Source organism: Nuphar pumila, chromosome 14, assembly GCF_984573655.1.
Source record: "Nuphar pumila chromosome 14, dmNupPumi1.hap1.1, whole genome shotgun sequence".
In the NCBI taxonomy this organism is placed as follows: domain Eukaryota; kingdom Viridiplantae; phylum Streptophyta; class Magnoliopsida; order Nymphaeales; family Nymphaeaceae; genus Nuphar; species Nuphar pumila.
Genome location: NC_143262.1, coordinates 424,574 through 450,210, shown reverse-complemented (window position 1 = coordinate 450,210; position 25,637 = coordinate 424,574). Strand labels below are relative to the sequence as shown.

The 25,637-nt window shown below is 37.3% G+C and overlaps 1 protein-coding gene across 2 annotated transcripts; it reads right to left on the bottom strand.

Moving 5' to 3' along the window:
- Positions 1 to 244: 244 nt before the first annotated feature.
- Positions 245 to 25,288, bottom strand: FIP1 (FH interacting protein 1). 2 transcript variants are annotated; one of them, XM_089987993.1, is made up of 4 exons: positions 24,888 to 25,288; positions 24,664 to 24,765; positions 10,569 to 10,840; positions 245 to 654 (listed from the first exon to the last, which is right to left on the bottom strand). In XM_089987993.1, the coding sequence occupies exons 1-4, from the start codon at positions 25,252 to 25,254 to the stop codon at positions 475 to 477; spliced, it is 921 nt and encodes a 306-aa protein (XP_089844119.1). In that variant the 5' UTR covers positions 25,255 to 25,288; the 3' UTR covers positions 245 to 474. The 2 variants fall into 2 exon arrangements, with proteins under 2 accessions (XP_089844119.1, XP_089844120.1); XM_089987994.1 differs by having other exon boundaries at positions 10,569 to 10,831; positions 24,888 to 25,283.
- Positions 25,289 to 25,637: the final 349 nt, after the last annotated feature.

Below are 25,637 nucleotides of genomic sequence, written 5' to 3'. Positions count from 1 at the left end.
GGATTGGGAAGGAAAGAGGGATCATTTAGTTCATCAGCAGGGCTGATCCCGTTTGGGTTTTAACATTGATTACTGTAATTTTCTGTTTCAATCTCTTCTGATAGGTGTGTTACCCTGTTTTTGCTCGGCATTATCTGTTGTTTCGCTATAGTAGTGGGCGTGATACCTCATCACACCTGGCTATTTGCTGTGTAACATTCTGCTGCATCAATAAATCCTTATTCTTTCAAAAAAAAATAATAAGTTTCTGAACACTATACAGCCATGTTCATCTCAGATCCTCTTGGAAGAATCAAATATTGAGTTTTACATTACGAAACAATGACATCCTTAGAAAAGGTCAGCAGCAACTTTACATAAATCACACCCAATGTTCAAACCTTAGTTCAACATAATTCAAATACAAATTCGTTGGGGCATGCACATGCCAAAATCTAAGCGTGATCTCAGTCTTGTGGCTCCATGATGCACACGCTAACTGAGCGGTGCTGTCACAGCTTCCTCTAGGCTTTTAACGGCACTGTCATAATTCACAAAGCCCATGAACCAAAATTCATGGTTGTCAATAGATGTAATCTGTATATACTTTTCCGCAGAATTTATTTTGCTTGATGAAGCATTGACTGATTTTAGCTGATGAAGTGGAATTACCACCTGTTTTTTCAAAATAAAAGCATCAGAATACAAAAAAAACATATGGCAAACAACAAATTCATGTACATGTCACTTCACTCACGTCTGACATTTTACAAGTCAGATTTTAACAGAAGGCAATTTGCTTGATGGAATTCCCAAGGTAGTTCATTTTTCAAATCCATTTATACGATTGTGCCAACCATTGTCGGGTCTACCGCTTGCGCTCCAAACAAAGAAAATGACATGCAGGGCCAATGAAAATACAGGAATAGGATAATTCACATTGATAAGTGCCCTCCACCATTTCCTCTGATCATGGTTCGCAAATGTAACTGTTGTTAGATCATCATATTTCAACCTTAATTTAAATCATGTTTGTATTCCCAACAAACGATGAGAAGGATCCATCAAGAAATACAGGTACAATGTGTTCTTAGGAGAGCACAAAGACATGAAAGGAAAAAGGCAAATGCCATGTTCTAGCAATGCAATGGAATTAGGATCTGTTTAACATGGACACCCTGCTTAGATGCAACTTGTGTCTGCCATGACCCAATAGTGGACACAGCACTAGACGCACCATGATACTTCCATGGACACAGTCCGTGTCACATGGATACAGGTACAGGAACAAGATACGACGACAAAGATATGCTTGGTATGACATGGCAGTTCTCAACCAATAGGCCATAGGGACATGGCCACACACACACACAACAACAACAACAACAACAACTACGCCTTCATCCCAAAACAATTGGGGTCAGCGATATGAACCAAAAAAGAAATTCATTTAGGGTCTTCCACATGAATCCTTTTCCTCCAATCATTTCTATCCAATGCCATGTCCTCGGTGAGGTTCAAAGCATTCATATCCTTTCCTATCATCTCCATCCAAGTCTTCCTAGGCCTACCCCGGCCACACACACACACACACACACTTGAATATTACATAAATATCATCTTAAATGGTGAACTCTTGGACAACAATTCTAAGACATTGGAAACATCAAAGAATAAAACTAAGTGTACAGAGAGAGAGAGAGAGAGCGAGGTTTTCTAACTCAGGGTAAAAGGATTGTTGACGGAAGCTCCCGATGTCCATGCCCATGCAATGTCTGTAGGAAAATAATGTGTACTGTGCTTTGGATCGGGTATCCGATCCACTTTGCAACTCTGTAAATCACCATGTAATGTAGAATATTTTTGTATTAAGGGTAATCAGGTAAAACACTGAGCCCTAATGCCCTCATGTTAAATAGCAATGAAACAAGAGGCAGCCACGTAACAGAAAATTCATGGACTGCTCCTCTAATCCGACGCCTTCTTCTTATTCCTCTTTTCTCACCCATCTCTTGCAGGACATCAGAGGTGTTACACATCTTCCTTACATGGTATCAGAGCTAACCTTCTTCATCCAGGTAACTCCCAATCAGATCTGGTCTATATCTTCTAATCTCTATCCTTCTTTCTCCTTGATTCACGCCCCTTAAGTTCTCTTATTTTTCTTTACTCAAGATCTTCCCTGATAACGTCCTTAATCAGGGAGAGATCTTTATTTCTTACTTTATCCCTCGTTGCTGTACACGTTATTGCTGTTCACTTGTTTGCCCTTTAAAAAAAATCTTGATTCTCCTTTTTCTCTATCCCTAAAACTTATAACTCTTTCCTTTCCCATTCTTGATCTTCTGTTTTCTGTTCTATTTCTTTCTCTGGTATCGTGTTCTTTGCTGTATTGCTGCTTTCAACGTGAAACTGAAAAATCGTGTCCCTCCTTGGAGTAATCAACCAAATCACGACCTTTCAGTTTTGGGTGCTTTCTATTATCTGACTGTCACAGCATAACCTTGTGTAGTTGTCACAAAAAAAAACTGCTCGTCGATTTATTTTCCGTCATTCTAAACAGTTTTTTCCTGCACCCAACTTCCTTTTATGGCTCAACTTCCTACTATTACCATGAATCCTCTTCTTTCTCAGCTTGTCCCTGAGAAATAACTTCAAACTATCTCATCTGGAAGATCACCCCCTTCATAGAAAGTCTGGATTTGATGGGACACCTAGATCCAAAGCCTACTGAATAACTGACAGAGAAAAGGATGGAGAAGGGAACACCGGAAACGGTCTCTCACGCAATCCAGCATACCGTCAGTGGCGTCGGCAGGATAAGATGCTAGTAGCATATCTTTTGTCTACCCCTTCGCAGGATGTTCTTATTAGCATAGATGATGGCATGAGTGCCAAAGAGCTCTGGGATAAACTTTTTGAAGTTTATTCCCAGGTCTCTGAATCCAGAGCAATACAGCTGAAATCTCAATTTTTGAACATGAAGCAGAACTCGTCCTCTGTCATGGAGTACATAAACAAGATGAACACCGTCATCGATGAGCTGGTCCTGATTAGACAACCTGTTTTTGACAAAGATAAGGTTCAATAGATCCTTGTTGGGTTTGGACCAAAATACTTCATGGTTGTTATATCTCTCGAGTGACAGGAACACCCTCGTCCATATGAAAAACTGCAACCCATCTTGCTGCAATTTGATGCTTCATATGTTCATAAAGGGGATGATGATCAGCAGGATAAGCCAGTCAAAGTGATCAATATTAATGTGGAGTCAAATAGAGGTCGGTGGCTACAGAATAATTACAGATCAAGAGGCCGAGGCAGGAACTATGGACACGGGGAAAGATGATTGTTTTCCTTACCACAACAACAAAACTTTCAATAGCAAAATTTTCAGCAACATCAAAACCAAAACTGTGGAGGCCTTACCTGTCAGTTATGCGAGAAAAGAGGATGTATTGTTGTTGATTGCTGGAATTTTCCCAGTTATGGAGTAGCGGCCGGAACAAAGGTGGCATAAATGCCAATTATGCACAACTGCAGCACGAAAATGAGCAACAACAAAACCATGAAGTTGTGGTTGCAGCCTTCCAGCAGATGCAAGTGGATTAAACAACAAAAGGATCTCAAGATAAATAGTGGATTTTGGATTCAGGGGCTAGCAATGTTACAAGTGATGAGGGTAAGATTTCTAAACTCAAAGTTTATATTGTCCATGGTAAGATCATTAGAGATGATGAAATTGTTCACCCCACTCACATAGGGAAAGCTCATGTTTCTAGTGTTCATAAACCCTTAACTTTGTCCAATGCCTTTATTGTTCCGCTCCTCAAACGTAATCATGTGTTTGTTTCTCAACTTTGTCAACAAAATAATTCTTCTGTTGTCTTTACTCCTTTGTCTATTTGTATGAAGGGACTGGATTTGAAGAAAAATGTACGTTGAGGGAGAGAGAGACGAGAACCTATATGTGATAATAAAAGCTCTGAAATTTCAGTTGCTCTGAGTCACAAACTCCTTCAAAATCGTCAATTTGATCTTTGGCATCGTCGTTTGTCTCATTGTGGTCATCCTTTTTACAATCCTTAATTAGTTCTTGTTTTGTGTTTAGTTCTTTTTGTAATAAAGAGTTGATGACAAGGAATCTATGTTCCAGTTGTCAAGTTTGTAAAAGTCATCAACTCCCCTTTCAAATTATTAATAAAAGAGAATTGTTTCCTTTCGAATTTGTTTATTCTGATGTTTGGGGCGCAACTCCTGTCATTATACATGGATCTTTTTCATGAAGCAAAAAATTGAAGTGTTCAGCATATTTTGTTGTTTCCATAAGTTTGTCAAAAATCAGTTTTGCCAAACCACCACCCGTTTACATAGTGATGGAGGTGAATATAGTTCTAATGTCTTTAAAGAATAATTACAAATTCATGGCATAGTATATTAGAAATCATGTCCTCGTACTCATAAACAAAATGGTATAACTGAAAGGAAACATTGACACATCGTTGAGAGTGCGATGCTGTTGATTCATGCGAGCCATGCTTGCTTAGGCTTGTGAAGTGGGGCTTTTCATATTGTTGTTCACATTTTCAGTCTTTTTAAGAGGGATCCTTGTCTGGCTAAACTAAAGGTTTGGGGATGTGTTTGTTATGTAGCCGTTGATGATTCTCAACATAACAAATTTTTCCCTAAAGCATCAATATGCAAGTTTGTCGGGTATGATGATGAGCACAAAAGGTACACTGCTGGAATCCGGCAAAACATTGCATAATTGTGCCAAAACATGTTTTTTATGAGCAAAATATGCCCATGTTGCAGAACACTGAAATGCATTGTCAAGAAAATCATGGTGATCATTATGGGGATAACAGACCATGTATAGACATGCAGCAAGAAGAAGCTGATAATTCCACTTAGCAATAGGCTTCTTTATGGTTTTTCGGCCAATGCACCCATTGGAAATGATAAGCGATATGGGCAGGTTTATCATAGAAGAGCAAAAGAAATAGTAAACAATGTTGTTCAGCAGGAGACAGATCATCAATGTCAACATTGAAATGAGTTGTGACACAGGTCAACAGGAACCGACGGCTGAAATGCGTAGACCAACCAGAGAACGGCACCCTATTGACAGGTGGGTGAGTTATAATGCTTTTAGTCATGATTATCAGATATATTTTCAGAGAACGATGGGGATTCAAGAACCCAAACATTACTTAGAGGCAGCAAAAGATTAACGTTGGATTGAGGCCATGAACGAAAAAAATGTTTGCGTTGCATGAATGTCGAACATGACAGATAGTAGATAGACTTGTTGACAAAAATGTCGTTGGCAGCAAGTGGGTATACAAGATAAAGCAAAAGGCAGATGGCAGCATAGAGTGATTTAAAGATCATTTTATAGCAAAAGGGTACACGCAGGAACACGAATTAGACTATGATGAAACATCCAGTCCTGTGATCAAAATGGGAACAATTCGGTTGATGTTTTGCCTCACCATGATGTATAATTGGAGAATGCATCAGATGAATGTAAAGAATATTTTCCTTCACGGAAAGCTCAGAGAAGTCTATATGGAACAACCTCTAGGATTTGCACGAGATCCAACAAGCAAGGTATGCCGTTTACAGAGATAATTGTATGGAATAAAGCAGGCTTCAAGAGCTTGGTTCCAAAGATTTTCTGATGAAATCCGAAGATGTCTTTCAACAAAGTCAGGTAGAATATTTTCTCTTTACTTGCATTGAAAAGCATGGAATTACTATTTTGTTGATATATGTGGATGACATTGTGATTACCGGAAGCTTTGACCAACATGTGGCAGAATTAAAAGAGTATTTGAGGAGTTTTCAGATGAAGGATTTAGAGGATCTCAAGTTTTTCCTAGGTGTTGAGGTTGATCGAACAACAGATCGAATGTTTCTTTCCCAACAAAAATATGCCATAGATTTACTAAAAATGACTAGAATGAAGGATTGTAAACCGATTTCCACTCATGTGCATGTTAATGAGATACTGAGAATTGATGAAGGTTTGCCCATTCAAGATCGAACAACCTACACAAGTATAGTGGGAGCACTACGATATCTGAGTTTGACTCGCCCAGATATTGCTTATGCAGTCAGTCAAGTGTCACAGTTTATGCATGATCCAAGAGAGGGGGCATATGAAAGTTGTAAAGCGTATTCTAGGATATATTAAGGGTTCCCTCAATGATGGCTTATGATATCTTCCGAATAAATGGGATCCCTTAATCATTTTCGGGTTCACAAATGCAGACTAGGCAGGAGGTCCCTATATGAGAAGCTTTGTCCCAGGATATTGTGTTTTTTGGGAAGCAACCTAATATCCTAGAGTAGCAAGAAGCAACGCATTGTGCCCAGATCAAGTGCAGAAGCGGAGTATCGTTCTATGACATCTCTTGTTGCCGAAGTCACTTGGATTAGACATATCTTATCCACTCTAAATCAGAAGATTGGATGGTCTGTTATATACTGTGACAATCAAAGTGCCATTAAAATTTTGTTGAATCTTATATATCATGGCAAGACAAAGCACATCCAGATAGATCAGCATTTCATTCAAGAAAAGATTGAGGACAAAGAGATTGAAGCAAAGTATGTTGGTTCCAACAATCAAGTCGCTGACATCTTCACCAAGGGACTTACAAGACCAAGATTTTGGTTCTTAAAGATCAAGTTGTCCATGATCTAATCTACATGTACAGCTTGAGGGAGACTGTAAGAAAATAATGTGTACAGTGTTTTGGATCGGGTCAGGATAGATCCGATCCACTTTATAACTCTTTGTAAATCACCACGTAAAATATTTTTGTATTAAGGGTAATCAGGTAAGACACCGAACCTTAATGCCCTCACGTTAAATAGCAATGAAACAAGAGGCAGCCACATAACAGAAAATGTGCACTGCTCATCTATTCCAATGCCTTCTTCCTCTTTTCTCACACATCTCTTGCAGGACATCATAGGCATTACACATCTTCCTTACAATGTTCCCCTTCTCCCGAAGCCCACTGCCCGACCACATTTCCCCCTCTTTCCTCCCTATTAACATCCCTCTCTTATCCATCTTCTTCCCTTCATCCTAACCCTAATCAGTGTCCTGACTCAACTATTCCTCCAATCAACCTAGTCGTTTGTTTGCAACGCATTGTGCCCCAATCAAGTGCAGAAGCGGAGTATCGGTTTATGGCATCTCTTGTTGCCGAAATCACTTGGATTAGACATCTTATCCACCCTAAATCAGAAGACTGGATGCTCTGTTATATACTGTGACAATCGAAGTGCCATTAAAATTGTGTTGAATCTTATACACCATGGCAAGACAAAGCACATCCAGATAGATCAGCATTTCATTCAAGGAAAAATTGAGGGCAAAGAGATTGAAGCGAAGTATGTTGGTTCCAACAATCAAGTCGCTGACATCTTCACCAAGGGACTTACAAGACCAAGATTTTGGTTCTTAAAGAGCAAGTTGTCCATGATCTAATCTACATGTACAGCTTGAGGGAGGCTGTAAGAAAATAATGTGTACAGTGTTTTGGATCGGGTCAGGATAGATCCGATCCACTTTGTAACTCTTTGTAAATCACCATGCAAAATATTTTTGTATTAAGGGTAATCAGAACCTTAGTGCCCTCACGTTAAATAGCAATGAAACCAGAGGCAGCCACATCTGCTCCTCTATTCCAATGCCTTCTTCCTCTTTTCTCACCATCTCTTGCAAGACATCATAGGCATCACACATCTTCCTTACAATGTCCCCCTTCTCCCGAACGCCCACTGCCCGGCCACATTTCCTCATCTTTACTCCCTATTGACATCCCTCTCTTATCCATCTTCTTCCCTTCATCCTAACCCTAATCAGTGTCCTGACTCAACTATTCCCCCAATCAACCTGGCCGTTTTTACTTGCTGCTATTGTTGCCCCCCTCCTCTTCAAGCTCTTGCTCTCCTACTGCAGAACTCAAGCCTTGGTCTGATTTTAACTATTAATCCTCATCCTTCATCCTCCCTCATTCAATGATGGTAAACTCTTGTTACATCCCTCCAAGGAATACAACTCTTGCATTCGTTCAATGGAGTTCTCATTAGTGGGTCGCTTTTCGGCAAGGAGCTTCAATGTGAAGCGGCTTATCCACAGTCTCCAGCATATTTGGAAACTTAAAGGTAAAGATATTTTTTCTCTCCTGCAGACTCGGGACCTACTCATGACATTTTAATGTTAGGAGGACTTCAGACGTGCAGCCAGTAAAGAATCTTGGGCGATCCAGGGGGGAGTTTTTCTCTGTTTACACTTAGAAATCTGGTTCCCCTATTTGTTTCTTGGAAAATGGTTTAAAGCCAGTGTGGGTGAGAGCTCATGGGTTGCCAGCAAAGTTTTGGACTTTGCACATTTTCCAGTCGGTTGCAGGTCTAGAAGGCAGGCTTATCACCATAGATGGAGCTACTCAAGCACACACTCATGTTGCTTTTGCAGGTCTTTGTTGTGCCCTGCCCCCAAAAGCTAAGGTGATCCAATCTCTTGTGATTGTGGTGGACTCGATGGCTCTGGTTCTGTCTCCTTTGGAGTATGAAGATGCATTGTTCAATAAGAAACAATCTAAACCCTTGGCCAAGGTATCCAACCAGTCCACTGCTGACCCCAAACATGTTGGAGATAGACATGGTTCAGGTATTTCACAACACGGGCATATCCAAATTGTGGAAAGAGCATCTTCCACTAACCAAGACCAATTATCCTCGGCACCCAGCTCAAACGAGCCTGCCTCTGCTGCTGGTCTGCACATTGTTCCTACTGACTACCTTGAGCCTTCTTGGATGACTGTCAGTCGCCCCTCTGCCGCTCAGACCAGTCACAAACATTCCCAGCCACCCCCTACTGTATGCCCAAACAGGTTTGTGGAACTTGACTCCTCGCCAGACCTAGTCAAAAACCCTCTTTTGGCCCTTTCTCACTCCATGCATGAACCTCTCATCACCTCAAACCCTCAGCCCCCTTCCCATGGGCAGCACTTGGAGGCCCCTTCTCCTCCCCTATTTTCTTCGCACTGCCCCAAGCATGATCCATCCTCTTATTCTAGCTGTGGTTTGGTAGAGCTAAGGTCGAGCTCCTGTTTGTCAGTCCCTAATGGTGCCTCTGCCATAAAAAATCCCACAGCTTCATGCTCCATTGTTTGCAACCCTGACCCATGCCCCTCACGTGTGCTCATGGCATCGCCGGATTTCTCCTCAGTCCCCAATGAGTTGCATGTTTGTGGTTTGTCTCCTGCCTGTGCTCCGGTGATATCCAATCATGCTTCCTGCCAGGATTTCGACAACGCTCCCTTGCTTAACAGGGCTTCTCGTCTGATGTGACGCCCTTCCCTGAAGCCACCACCCTTCTGAACGAGTGTGAGGAAGGTGTCCAGCAACTTTGATCTAGCGCTATTGACTGTGATGGGGCATCGTCCATCCATCCACCCCTCTCTGATGCCACGCCTCTTACCTAGCATGGCCCTTCTGACATTGGGAGGGACTCAACGTCCACCCAGATAAACCTCTCTATTGTCACTGTTCATCAGAACAAGTTGGTGGGGTTGTCGATTCACTCGGTTTTGACACTTTGGCCAAATGTCCCAAAACTTCTGCCTAGTGCCTCTAACCCTCTTTGCAGTTGGCTGGGGGGCACAGAACCACACCTGTCAATTGCCTTGTGCACACATAGGGCCTCAGGCTATATGCAAGGGAGCTCTCATCTTTTGTCCAGTATTGCTCCTGATGTGGGCTTGGGTTCCAACATTGACGGGATCTCGCCACATGCGCACATGATAACTTTGCTCAAGAATCTTTTGCTGAAGTTTGTCCTGATGCCAACTTTAACGAAGCCATCGTGCAGTCTAAGCCAATAGCTAGCCGGGGACCACATGTTGATACTACGAATCCTTCCTTTTTGCCCCATCACTGATGTCCCTCTCTCCCCAATCAAGCTCTGGTAATGGTAGCACTTCTACGCCCCTTTATCAATCTTCCTTCTCCCTTGTGGGCATGCTTTTGGACAATGACCCATCTTTCCGTTGGGTTACTGTCAATCTCAGAATAGTAGTCAGAAAGATACTGTGAGAGAAGAGTCTATCTACCTGCCATTCTAAAATTACTAGCATGTGACACTTCACTCAAAGAACTTATTCGACTTTGGGGAGCGACAATGGACTTGGAAATAGATACATTCAACTCCATGGAAAGCTGTTGTTCACCTTTCCCTTCCTTCATAGCAGCTGTAACTTGTTTCTGTCTTTTGACTCTTTTCTAACTAGTGTCATAAAATTGCCTTACAACATAAAACCAAACATGAAGGTATCTTGTGGATTCACTCAACCATGGAGATTCTCCCTAAAAAAGGCTATGATATTACAGGCCTGAACTTCATATTTTTTTTATGAAATATGTTGAGGGCTGAATCATGTGTTCTCAAAACAGCTAAAGCAATGCAACTTTTCAAGTGTCTTAGCAAGATGAGGATGATCTCTAGAAATCTCTTCCATATTGCACCAAGTTCAGAAGCATATATAGTGCACTTGATTAAAACACACCTTATAATAGCTCCATTCTGTTTGATCACCAACTTTGTATGAAAGAGGATTGTCACTGCAGAATGCAAGCTTTGCACTAGACAAGTACAATATTCCAATGACTGGACCAGCAGATGTTGATAAGTAGCATACATATGACTTCTGCAATTGTTCCCCTGGAAGTGTCTCAAATGTTTGTTGAAAAATCTTCTCATAGCCTCCTTCTGCGAGAACTTTGGTTCCCTGAGCAATTCTCCCCATGGCTGCATCTGCAACACTAGGACCTGTTTTCACTGTTTCATAGTCTTCATTAACGAGTATTATTATACATCGATAAAACATTGGAACATCAAGTAAATCTTCCATGAAAAGAAAAAATAAAAGAAATAATAACTGCACAAAAATGGGATATGAATATGCAATCAACAAATTTAAAACTACAAGTCACAAGAGTTAAGAAAATTTCAGAAATGCAGTGCATTTTGTACCACAGTTTGAAGATACTCCAAGTTAAGGACACCTTTTTGTGAAAAGAAAACCAAACAAAATAATAACTGGATGGAAATGGGAGACTACTAAATCAACTAAACTAAAACCACTCATTCACAAGAGTTATGTTCACAATTCTAGAAATGCTTTGGATTTTCCACAGTTTAAAAGTTGATATTCCAGAGTGTTATGACGTCCATTCAGGGAAAGTGGCATGTGGTCCGTGTCTATAGAACAACTCAAGCAGGATAACAAACTACAGGATCCCTCAACCTGATACCCATAAGGGTAGTCGTATGGTAACCAAAAACAACGAATAGATCATGGTCGCCATGCATCACGTTACGAGCACTCAGGGAATTGATAAGAAAGATTATGAATACAGCAGCTTTCTTTCAACATGAGAACAATGAACTCATTATACATTGATGATATGAGCCTTGACAGAGTTGCTAATTGGTTTCCACTGGTCACCTAATGGATGACCTCCACCCAACACTAACATTAACTATCATGAATATTCTGGATGCATTTCCATATATATTGATGATGTTTTTCGTTCAATTCAAGTTGGAGCTTCTTATGTTTAACTAAATATATTCTACCTAATCAATTACAAACATGAAGTGAAATCACAAAAGCTAGCACTTGTCTCTCCTAGTGCAAGTACATCCAAAGCTTCCTTGTATTTTCCTGCCTTTATAAGAGATTTAGCATCAGAAGTATCATAACCATAACAAGTGGCCCTGTTAGACCATAATCAAGTCTACCATACAATAGGCTTCCAAAGCTAAAATAGATAACTAACCTTTTTAGTATTCAGGAAACCAAAATATTAGGATGGATGAACTCTCAGATTAGAAATTCACCCTAGATTAGGATTATAAAACAGAAATAAATAGCTAGTCATTTTACTTAAATTTCCTTTATCTTTTATTTAGAAAGCCAAAATATTAGGAGCTCTTCACTCATTGGATTAGATATTCATTTTTATTTGTTCTCGTTGGTAAGTATCATAAAATATTGTTAGAACGTCTTGCTGTTATATGGATTGGGATCTACGTCACATAAGGATCCACAAATTTGATGATAAAGCCAAAATTTGCAGATTTATAGGCTATGCTGAAAATTATAAGAATTATAGATGTTATGAACCTGAGAAGAATTGTATTTATGTATCAAGGAATGTTATCCATTGATGAATACTCTTTTTGTGATTTCGTGTGTGAAAGTTGAAGTTGGAATTGGAGTTTATGAGCCTCAGATGAGTGCACAACTATCTTCAAGCATTCCAATGGGTACAATGCAGCAACAACCAAGTGATCATAATATAGACCATGATGTTGATAATTACCAAAATACTGATGATATTCAGCAAGGTAAAGTCAAAGGAGACAAGTGAGGATGTTCAGGCTCAGGGAGGCTCGAAATATTGGCTAGTTTACAGTAGACATCCAAGAGCTTGAACAAGTTTGGTACAGGATAATGGGTCATGAGAGTTAGCCATCACTTGGTCATAATGGTTCCTCTGGTGCTGAGAAAATTGTGATCAAAGGGTCAGCTAGAGTTCAACACCTTATCAAGAGACCAAAAGATGGGTCAGCTATGAGAAATTGGAGCACAAGGTGTTTCTAATAGAAATAGAAAAAACATGATGAGCCGAAGTGATATAATGAGGCAAAAAACAACAGTAGATGGATAGAAGCAGTGATGAAGAAATAAAGTCTTTACATGAATGTTAGACTTGGGACATTGTTAAAAGGCCCAAAGATAAAAATGTAATAGGGTTGAAATGGGTTTATAAGATTAAAGATAAACCTTATGGTAGCACTGAAAGATATAAAGCAAGCTTATAGCAAAGAGAATTGACACAGGAGTACGGTCTCGATTATGAAGAGACTTTTAGTCCTATTTTGAAAATGGGAACAGAGTAATAATGTTTGTTGCATTGGACCGTGACTGCTCTCAATCAACTGGGTAAAACACATTCCTGCATGGAATCTTAAAAGAAGAGGTGAACATGGAGCAACCCCCAAGGTACACTAAGAAGAATCTTAATGCATATGCAGGAAAGTTGAAGAGATCAATTTACAGGTAAAAGGCTTCCAAATAGTGGTTTCAAAGTCTTTCCATCGAAATACAAATGCATGGTTTGAGTAGATCCTCTACAAGGGTAAAGCTCGCATTACTTTACTTTTATATTTAGGTGGATGACATTTTTGTTACAAGTAATAGTAATAGACATATTTAGGAAATAAAAGACTTGTTGAGTACGAGGTTCTTGATGAAAGAACTAGGAAGACCGAAGTATTTTCCAGAAGTAAAAGTTGATAGAAGAAGTGAAGAACTTATATTGACCCAACACAAGTACATTGTTGATTTCGTAAAAAAATGCACATGAGAGAGTGCAAGCCTTAAGCTGCTACAAGCCCTATCCACTGATCATGCATATAATTCAGGGTTTATTAACATTTAAATATGCATGATTTTATAAAATAATGTTTCAAAAACCCAATTTTATGTTAGTTTTCGAGTAAATGTGCTAAAATGATTTAAAAATAGAAAATGCATGAAAAAATAGTTTTATTTTACATTTTTATACATATTTTAGTTTTTGTTATATTCATAGTAGTTTAGTGTTAGTTTTTATTAAAAGTAAAAATAAAAAAAAATAAAAAAAAATAGAGAAAATAGTTTTTAAAATCATTTTAAATGTTTGTTTTTTTTTAGAAAAGAAAAAAATTAGTAGAATAGTTTTTATTTTCCTTATAAATGAAATAAAGTTTTGTTTGTAATTTTTTTAATAAACCGGTTTACAAGGTTGTTGAATTTTAAAAAAAACTAAAAAAAATGAATAAGCAAACCGGCTGGAACCGGTTTGCATTGTTTTTGAACTGAAAAAAAAATCTGTTTGAACCGGTTCCAGCCGGTTTGAAAGTTTTTAAAAACCCCAAAATCGAAAGGGGAGGCGTCTTCACCCTGTACGCCAAACCTCATTTTCTTTCCCCCTCTTTTCCTTCTCTTTCCTCCCTTCTCAACCACCGCCGGATTCTTCTTCCCTCTCTTTTCCCCTATCTTCTTCCCCTCTTTCTCTTTCCCTTTCTTTCAATCCGGTGGAGGCTCTTATCAGTCGGGCGATGGCGTGAGGGAGGAGTCCGATTTCTCTTATAATCCTTCCAGGCGATTCACGGTAAGTTCTCCAAACTCTTCTTCTTCTTCTTCTTCTTCTTCTTCTTCTTCTTCTTCTTCTTCTTCTTCTTCCTCTTCCAATTCTTCTTCTTCTGCTGCTTTGTCTGATCTTCTTCTTCTTCTTTTTCTGATTTTTTTTCTCTGCCGATCTGTTTCTTCTTCAGCTAATCCTTCTTCTTCTTCCATTAATTCCGTTCTTCTTCTTCTTATTCTTCAAATTTTCTTCTGGTTATTGCCATATCTGTAAAACAGAAATAAAAAGAAAAAAAAAACTGAAAAAAAAACGAAAATGAAAAAATACATTCACGATTATGCTCTTTTGTTCATCGGCCGATAATTTTTTAGTTTACAGTTTTTTTTTTTTAGATTTTGTTAATTGATTCAGTAGTTGTTTGATGTATTTTTCCCTAATTTCTTGTGGTTTTCATTCACTGTTGTTTTCATTACATCTTATTTCACGTTTTCAATTCAGCCATTGTTTGAATTTTTGTTGATTAATGTTTTAAATTCCTGTTTTTTTTTCTCTGCAACTTTGCTTTGAGTTCTTCAATTCCTGTGTTTTTTTTTACTGCTTTGTTTTTTTTTTATGTTCATGTTCATGCTTATATAATTGATCGGTGGAGTTCCTGTGTTTTTTTTTTATTTTAATTTTCCTATTTTGATTTTAGTAATAGTAGCTTTCATGTTTGGATTTTATTAATAGTTTGTTTTCTTTCATTTCAAAATATGAATTCCTGAATTACTATTTCATTTCAGTTTCTTTTAATTTTCTGCTCATTTCTTTTATGTTTTGCTTAATTCCATATGATTTTTAATTGCATGCTTGTTGATCTTAATTTTCCTGTTTGTAATATTCATTTCATGATATTCAATTCATGTTTTTCTGTTTTTCTCTTGTTTTTCGATTCTATCATCTTCTTGTTTTTCAATATATTCATCTCGATTCTCTATGTTTTCTTGTTTGTTTCATCTTGTAATTGTTAGCTTAGTTGGTTAGTTACTTAAACTGTAGTTAATTAGTTAGATCTAATTAGAAATCATATTTTGGATCTAAACATGTTAGAATTTTCTTTTAGCATCTAGTTAGTTTAGTATAGTCTATGTCTTTCTCTTGTACTGCTCGTGTCCTTTTGACTTGTGCAGGATAGCACAGACTGGAGCGGAAGCGATTACGTGACACGAAGTACGAAGAATAAAGCTTCTTTTTGCTTTTATTTTTTTAGAATTAGGAATTTGATTAGGTTTGTAAATATTGCACTTTACGCCCTCTGCGAAGGGTATTCATTTGTTGTAATAGTTAGTTGTTTTTACCTTTTCTGAACATTTTACATTTCAATAATTCGGCAATAAAGAATAGTTTAGATTTGTGTACTTGAATACGATATATTCCCGTTCCCTGAGTTCGACCCGGTCTCATCCACTAGTGAGAACCGGTTTTTATTATTTGATGTCTGGTTTTCACATGTTTTTCATATAGAAATCGTTTCAAAATTACAACGGTTTAAAAGAAGACATCATCCACCAAAGACTAAGCAAAGAAGATAGTGAGTTACGTTACTTTTACACGGCCTGATATCATTTATTCTATAATCAAGTATCCAAGTTTGTTCATGAGCCGAGAACATAATTTATGAAGGTAGTGAAAAAAATTCTTAGATACGTAAAAGGGACCGTTGGCAATTGGTTGGTTTACAAGAAAAAGTCGTGAAATGAGGACGCATTGATGGTGATAACATTTTCAAATGAAACTTGGGAGATCGATTTAAGGTTACTACATTTATGTTGGAAGAAATGCAGTTCATTTGGTACTGGCAAACAGAAAGTCATGGCCACATCCAGTACATAAGGTGAACATAGGGCCATGGCATCATGGCAGTAGTAACATCAAAGAAGACCAAGATTTCTATTGAGAGCGATTCGGGAGAAAATATTAAAGTCTATATTATTTTACAATAACCAAAGAACAATAAAGATTTCACAAAATCTTATTATCATGGGAACAAATAACATATAGAAATAGACTAGCATTTTATTAGACAAAAGATTGAGAACCAAGAAATGGAAGCGAGATTTTCTATTAAAGGTATATGGGACAGTCTGGGAGATAAATGGACTGGAAGCTACACATTACTCTCTCTCTCTCTCTCTCTCTCTCTCTCTCTCTCTCTCTCTCTCTCTCTCTCTCTCTCTCTCTCTCTCTCTATATATATATATATATATATATATATATATATATATCAGTATTGTGAAAAGCGTTGAGGCGTAGCGAGGCGCTCCACCAAAAACCGAGGCGAAGCGTAAAGCGTAAGCCTCAAATATTTTTTTTGAAAACTTTAAAAAAAAATTAAAAAAAATATCTAAAAATACAAATAAATAAAGAAATGCTTTATTGATGAAATAACAACCAATAAGAAATTGAAAATCTCAAATAAGTACTAAAAAATATGAGATTAACATATAAAAGTAACTAAAAACTGATTACATAACTGGAAAATATATGAGATTAACCAAAAAAAGTTAAACTATACTATGAAACTGATTACATAACTGAAATAACTGGAAAATATATGAGATTAACCAACAAAAGATAAAATATACTAAGAAACCGATTACATAACTGGAAAATATATGAGATTAACCAACAAAAGTTAAAATATACGAGATTATTCTAAAAAATATGAGATTAACATATAAAAGTAACTAAAAAACTGATTACATAACTGGAAAATATATGAGATTAACCAACAAAAGTTAAAATATACTAAGAAACTGATTACATAACTGAAATAACTGGAAAATATATGAGATTAACGTACAAAAGTTAAAATATATGAGATTATTCTAAAAAATATGAGATTAACATATAAAAGTAACTAAAAACTGATTACATAACTGGAAAATATATGAGATTAACCAACAAAAGTTAAAATATACTAAGAAACTGATTACATAACTGAAATAACAGGAAAATATATGAGATTAACATACAAAAGTTAAAATATATGAGATTAACATATAAAAGTAACTAAAAAACTGATTACATAACTGGAAAATATATGAGATTAACCAACAAAAGTTAAAATATATTTAGAAATTGATTACATAACTGGAAAATATATGAGATTAACCAACAAAAGTTAAAATATATTAAAAAACTGATTACATAACTGAAATAACTGGAAAATATATGAGATTAACCAACAAAAGTTAAAATATAGTAATATACTAAGAAACTGATTACATAACTGAAATAACTAGAAAATATATGAGATTAACCTACAAAAATCTTGTTGATCATGTCTCCGAAATCTTTTGTACAACAACAACAACAACTACGCCTTCATCCCAAAACAATTGGGGTCGGCGATATGAACCAAGAAAGAAAATCATTCTGGGTCTTCCACATGAATCCTTCTCCTCCAATCATTTATATCCAATGCCATGTCCTCGGTGAGGTTCAAAGCATTCATATCCTTTCCTATCATCTCCATCCAAGTCTTCTTAGGCCTACCCCGACTTCTTTTAACTAATATATTTTCTCATTTCTCTATCCTTCTAACTGGAGCATCATTAGGCCTTCGCCGAATATGTCCAAACCACCGTAAATGATTCTCTCTCATCTTATTTTCAATGGATGCAACGCCTACCTTCTTACGTATCTCCTCGTTTCGAATCTTATCTTTTATTGTATTTCCACACATCCATCTAAGCATACGCATCTCAGCTACACTCATTTTTTGAATATGATGTCTCTTGGCAGCCCAACATTCCGTACCATATAGTAAAGCGGGCCTAATTGTCATCCTATAAAACTTTCTCTTCAAACGCAATGGCATTCTACGATCGCACAATACTCCAGTTGAACTTTTTCATTTCATCCACCCAACCTTTATCCTATGATTTACATCTCCATCAATTTCTCCATACTTTTGAATGATAGATCCCAAATATTTGAAACAGTCATCCACCGGTATTTCTTGCTCACCAAGCTTCACTACACTCCCATCACTACTTTGTTGCTTACTAAACCGACATTCCATATATTATGTCTTACTCTTACTCAACTTAAAACCTCTTGCTTTCAATGTCTAATGTCTGTCTCCATAATTCTAACTTAGCATTAACCCCAGCTCTAGACTCATCAATTAAAACAATATCATCAACAAACAACATACACCACGGCATGTTTTCTTGAATTGATCTCATAAGCTCATCCATCACTATAGCAAATAAGAAAGGGCTTAATGCAGATCCTTGATGTAACCCAACCATTATAGGAAAATTGGTTGTCACCCCTCCACAAGTGCGGACATTGGTTACTACTCCTTCGTACATATCTTTAATTATACTAATGTACTTGAGAAAAACACATTTCTTCATCATTGTCCACCAGAGAACATCCCTACGTACTCTATCGTATGCCTTCTCCAAATCAATAAAAACCATATGCAAATCTTTGTTCCTCTCTCTATATCTCTCAATAAGTTGTCTAAGAAGATGTATAGCTTCCATAGTTGATCTTCCAGGCATAAAACCAAATTGATTCTCTGATATCATGACAACCTTCCTCAACCTATACTCAATCACCCTCTCCCAAAGTTTCATAGTATAACTCATGAGTTTTATACCACGATAGTTTGTGCAATCCTGTATATCACCCTTATTCTTATATAGAGGCACCAAAGTACTCTTCCTCCACTCATTAGGCATCTTATTTGTCCGCCAAATCTTGTTAAAAAGATTTGTCAACCATTTTAAACCTTATTTAAGCCTAATTTTTGTATTTTTGTATTTTTTGCATTTTAAAAGCTTTCCAAAGTTATATTCCTTATATTTTTCCAAGAATAACTATTATTTTCTTATATTTCTTATTATTTTTTGTATTTTTAAAACTGCACACACACACACACACACATATAAGTTTAAGCTAATACATGTTTTCTACAAAATAAAACATAGATATTAATAGTTTCAACCAAGATTGCCAAACTAGGAAGCAGAAAACGATACGGGAAGCAGAAGCGAGAAGCATGGCATTTTAAAATTTATACGAAGCGGGAAGCAAATTTTTAATTTAAAAATAAAATATGAATAAAAAATAAAGTAATATGGAATCAAACAAAAAACAAATAAAAACTAAAATAAAATTGATCATTCTTATATTTCATGATTTTTCTGTAAAAGAGTTCAATTTTTGTTAAAATCTAACAATGATGGTTACCAATTTAAAGAAAGTACATGGAAAGTGAGTGAAAGCGTGAGAGAAAATACATGAAAAAGATGAAAAGAAATGTGAAAAAAACATACAGTATGCATAGACCATGTGTATGAGAAGTGTGGGGGAATCGAGCTTCCCATGAAGTTTCGAAAGCGAGGAGTATCGCGCTTCCGAAGCGAGTTTCCGGGAAGCGAGTTTGCCACCTACCTAAGAAGCTTCCGGTAACTCTGGTTTCAACCACAGTCACCAGTATTGTTAAAGGTAATTTCTCGGCGAGGGTATTTCTCAGAGAGATTTTCAAAAGATGATAAATCTCGGGAATATCTCGAAAAAATCTCAAGAGTTTAAAAAATTGAAAAAAATATAAATAACAACAAAAAAGCTAAGAAAATAATAAGTTTTTCATTATTTTTCTTCCAAAAACAAAAAGAAACATGTTTTAAAGATTTTAAAATATAAAAGAAACAAAAAATAGGAAACACAAACTTAAAAAAAAAAGAGTTTTTCCCAAGGTTGTCAGACTAGGAAGTGAAAGCGAGAAATGATACGAAAAGCGGAAGCAAGAAGCAATGCATTTTACAATGCAAAGGAAGTGGGAAGCGAGGAATAAAAAAAAGCAATATAAGAATTGAATGAGAATCGAAATGCAACACAAATAAAAACTAAAATAAAAGTGATTATTCTTAAATTTCATGATTTTTTAGTGTAAGAATTAAATTTTTAACAAAATTTAAAAATGTTGATTGCCAATTTACAGAAAGCACATGGAAGCAAGTGAGAAGCATGAGAGGAAACACATAAAAACATGAAAAGTAGAGTGAGAAAACATATAAGAAGAATAGATGAAGCGTGTGAAAAGAATAAGAGAAGCGTGGGAGAATCGAGATTACCATCAAATTTCAGAAGCGGGAAGCGGGGGTTTTCCCAAAAATATCGCGATATATTCCCGATATTATCGACTAACCTTGAAAAGTTGATAATATCACGATATTTTCAATTTATCGGCAATATCGGTGATAGTGGTTTCAACTCATTGATACCATATGCTCATCCGCACCAGACTTATCCTATATATAGATAGATAGATAGAGAGAGAGAGAGACTATGTTGAACACATTTGCAGGGTCAAATTGAGTCAAAACAACTTGCACCTATGAGTTTCAACTCATCGATACCGTATGCACATCTGCACCAAAGACTTCACCCCATATATATATATATATATATATATATATATATATATATATATATATATATGCCATATGGACATGTGACATGAATATGGTGTCTATGTCCATATTTTAAAACTAGGACAAGAGCGCCCAAATTTTTATTTTTAAATGACAAAAATATATTTTTGATATTTTAGTACATAAAATATATTTATTACTAAACATACTATTAAAAACATTAAGATAGTAATGTATGTCATAGTCTGTCACTTCGCATGTGCATGTGTCATCTTGTGTTGCCTAGACATGAGTAACCATATTGCGTGCCCTCGTGACATAGGACCTGCGATCATACCAGCATCAGGGATTGAGCAGACCATAGCTTGAGAGAGAGAGAGTATAATAATATATATGTGAAGTTTATGTAAGTATAAGCCCCTTGATTAACATTAGGAGTGTACAACTAGCATACAATAAACAAATGCCTCCATGTGGCAGCATTTTCAAAACACTGCTGTTACCTTGTTTTTGAAAGGCACTGTTGTTACCTTTTACATCATCTATAGACACCCAAATTTTAACCAAGAGAGTGTTTTGAGAATTGAACCTTGAATCATTTTTCTCAGGCATAGGGTTTCGAGTCCAAAGTGGTCAGATCATGTTTAGTATGCTTTGTTGACCTTTGAAGAATTGTTTTCAAGTTTTTTTCGATACCAATGTCAAGACTTATGACCCAAACAACTGGGTCTGTCTAATGACAAAACCCTGAATTTCAAGAAGATCCCATTTTATGTGAGATTTTGACTACTTAAACCATTGTTTAAAAACTCACTAAGTCAACCTACTGACTAGGTTGACTCAGTCATTTACTGGGTCAACCCAGTGAATGACCTGGAAATGAACAAAACTCACCGAGTCATGGGCGAGCTTTGATTTCTAAACTTCAAGTTTGCTTTGGTCACATGTGAGAAAGTAGAAGCTTGAGAAAGTAAAAGCTGAGAAAGCATACGCTATGATCAATGTTGTTCAAAACGATTCAGTAGGTGAATCGGTTTCTCAGAAAAAAAAAAAAACCTAAATCGAATTGAATCGGTTGTGAATCAGCCCTTTTCACCACCAAATGACACGTGTCATTAAAAATAAAAACTGCTAAAAAATCATTTTTTAACCCTTTTTAAAATATTAAAAAAAGGAATTGAATTGACCTTGATTCAACCCTTTTTTAATTGTTTTGGAGCTGATTCTGATTTTGATAACATTGACTATGATTGTTGGTCACAAGGTCAACCTTTTGACCAACTTTCACAAGATTCAAGGAAAAAACAATCACAGCTGGCAATCACAATCACAACTTGTACTTTTTCATGTTTCACTAACCTTGAGAAAGTATGGTGATTGTGATTTACAATCAAAGGATCCAAGAATCACAGGGATTGCAAACATGCCCTTAGTATCCTCAAGTAAACAGAAAACTTAACACACTTTGTGAAGTCATATCTTGACATCTAAGGGAGCATTTACTGAGATTTTTGTTTGTTCTGAATGCCAGGAAAGTAAACTTCTCTTTGGGCATGTTTGCAATGCCCTATGATTCTTGGATTTTTCACAAGATCCTGTGATTGTGAATCACAATCACAACACTCTCTCAAGGTTAGTGAAAAATAAGAAAAGTACAAGTTGTGATTGTTTTTGCATTGAATCTTGTGAAAGTTGGTCACGAGATTGACATTGTGACCAACAATCACAGCTTCCACCTTTTCAGCTTTGAATGTCCATCCCCACTTGTGACCAAAGCAAACATGCCCTTTCTCTTTTTGCCACTCAATCTAAAATCCCTCCAAGGAGATTAAATCTGCACGTGCAATGGGAAAAATGTTCCTGAAAGTCTAAGAATTTTTTAGCCAGACATAAAAGAGTTGCATCTTGCCTATAAAACTCAGATTTTTTAATCTGTATTCCTATTGAAAGCTAAGAAATCACTCTTCATTTCCTATTTGAAGCGCTCAATCTAAAACAGCTTTGAATCCCTTCAAATCTGCACTTCTCAGACAAGTTATAAAATTTCTGTTTCAGCTTTCAGAATGGCCCACCTTCTTTCCTTCGTCCCTTAGAACCTTTATAAGTCAGATATGAACTTGAATCTTCTCAAAAAATATATGAACTTGAACAAAGTTGAACGTTCTACCATTGATAACAGCATTACAACAACAACAACAACTACGCCTTCATCCCAAAACAACTGGGGTCGGCGATATGAACCAAAAAAGAAAATCATTCTGGGTCTTCCACATGAATCCTTCTCCTCCAATCATTTTTATCCAATGCCATGTCCTCGGTGAGGTTCAAAGCATTCACATCCTTTCCTATCACCTCCATCCATGTCTTCCTAGGCCTACCCCGACCTCTTTTAACTAATAGATTTTCCCATTTCTCCATCCTTCTAACTGGAGCATCATTAGGCCTTCGCCGAATATGTCCAAACCACCGTAAACGATTCTCTCTCATCTTATTTTCAATGGGTGCAACGCCTACCTTCTTACGTATCTCCTCGTTCAGAATCTTATCTTTTATTGTATTTCCACACATCCATCTCAGCATACGCATCTCAGCTACACTCATTTTTTGAATATGATGTCTCTTGGCAGCCCAACATTCCGTACCATATAGTAAAGCGGGCCTAATAGTCATCCTATAAAACTTTCCCTTCAACCGCAATGGCATTCTACGATCGCACAACACTCCAGTTGCACTCTTCCATTTTATCCACCCAACCTTTATCCTATGATTTACATCTCCATCAATTTCTCCATACTTTTGAATGATAGATCCCAAATATTTGAAACAATCATCCACTGGTATTTCTTGCTCACCAATCTTCACTACACTCTCATCACTACTTCGTTGCTTACTAAACCGACATTCCATGTATTCTGTCTTACTCTTACTCAACTTAAAACCTCTTGCTTCCAATGTTTGTCTCTATAATTCTAACTTAGCATTAACCCCAGCTCTAGACTCATCAATCAAAACAATATCATCAGCAAACAACATACACCACGGCACATTTTCTTGAATTGATCTCGTAAGCTCATCCATCACTATAGCAAATAGGAAAGGGCTTAAAGCAGATCCTTGATGTAACCCAACCGTTATCGAAAAATTGGTTGTCACCCCTCCACAAGTGTGGACATTCCTTACTACTCCTTCATACATATCTTTAATTATACTAATGTACTTGAGAGAAACACATTTCTTCATCATTGTCCACCAGAGAACATCCCTAGGTACTCTATTGTATGCCTTCTCCAAATCAATAAAAATCATATGCAAATCTTTGTTCCTCTCTCTATTTCTCTCAATAAGTTGTCTAAGAAGACGTATAGCTTTCATAGTTGATCTTTCAGGCATAAAACCAAATTGATTCTCCGATATCATGACAACCTAGACTTAATCACCCTCTCCCAAAGTTTCATAGTATGACTCATGAGTTTTATACCATGATAGTTTGTGCAATCTTGTCATTGATGACAGCATTATTGTGGTTTAATCATGGCCATCAATATCGTCCTAAAACTACGTACTTCACACTTGAATTGCCCCAGATGTGGGACATGGTGAGTACAGCCATGAAGCAATATTAGCCAAAAGTGAAACATGTAGAAGGCAAATGTGGTTGCCGCCTTATAAGCAATATGTAGCCCTAGACTCTGAGATATCTCGCACACTGTATTGATGAGATCAATCAGTTTCCATGGAAACATAATCCTCGGTGCAAAGAAAGTGGTAAAGTAATGTCTTCCAAATTTATTTCTCAACCTATCAGATGCTCCCGTTGATACAACTCCCTACCTGATTATGGGATCGATAAATCATTGGAAGCATTGAAAGCATAAGTCAAGGGACCGAACATAAGCCACAAAATCATAAGGATTGGAGTTTCAGAATGATCCAGCATCACAAAAGCCTACGCGCAGATAGGGAATAAGAACGGAGACAAGAAGAAGAAGAAGAAGAAGAGGGAAAGGAAGGAAGGAATAGGAAGACTTACAGTGTTGCCAGACGTTTCCAGCAAGATCCTCAGCCTTCTTGGTAGCATCGCCCACCTTCTGCCTCCATCGTCCAAGCACATCACGTACGGAATCCAACGTGTCTACAGGTAGCAACCAAAGACCAAATCAAAAGAAAAGACCGGGAAGGGAAGAAAAAGAAAGAAAGAAAAAGGACAGCCCCAGGAGAGAAAGGGAAGGGAAGCGCGCGGACGAAGGAACTCACTCTTTAAGGGGGGCACAGGGGAAGGAGAGACGTAAGGGTTGTTGGCAGAGGAGGAGGGCATGGTGGCAGGGCTGTTTCCATGGGTGGCATCGCTGGTCAATTGAGAGCTCCATGTGACGGTCTTGTTGCTAGGGGAGGTGGAAGGTGGTGGTGCTTCGGAGGAGGCATCGGAAGGAGAGCCCATCACGAAGGTACCCCAATTCCCTCCCCCTCCTCCACCACCTCGTTCCGTGGGCAGAGGAGGAGGAGGGACGACGACGTCTTTGGGATCAATGGTAGGGTAGGGGGCGTAGTCGGCGGAATGGGTGGACGATGTTTTCTTCTTGTTGGCTTCATCATCGGCACCAGCGGGGCCCTCACGGTCCATGTTTCGTAGCTGCGATGCCTCTCTCTCTCTCTCTCTCTCGTTCACGCTTTGATTTTGATCACGATACCTCCTTCTGTCGGTCTGTACCGAATCCTTTTTTATTTTCCTTCTCCAAAATATATATATATATATATATAGGAAATAGGTAAACCAACAAAATATGTAAATTTGTTTGAACCTATATTTTTATACGATTTTTTGCAAATCAAATCCTACCGATGCATTCAGCGTTATCCATTTGCTTCAAGAGATGTGGTCTTGTATGCCTAAATATTTACGAAAATGATGAGTTATTGATTCTCAAGCCTTAAAAGATTCTTCATATAATAGTAAAATCTCGGTGCAGTTACATATTTGGCTGGTTTACATATTTCAGTTACCTT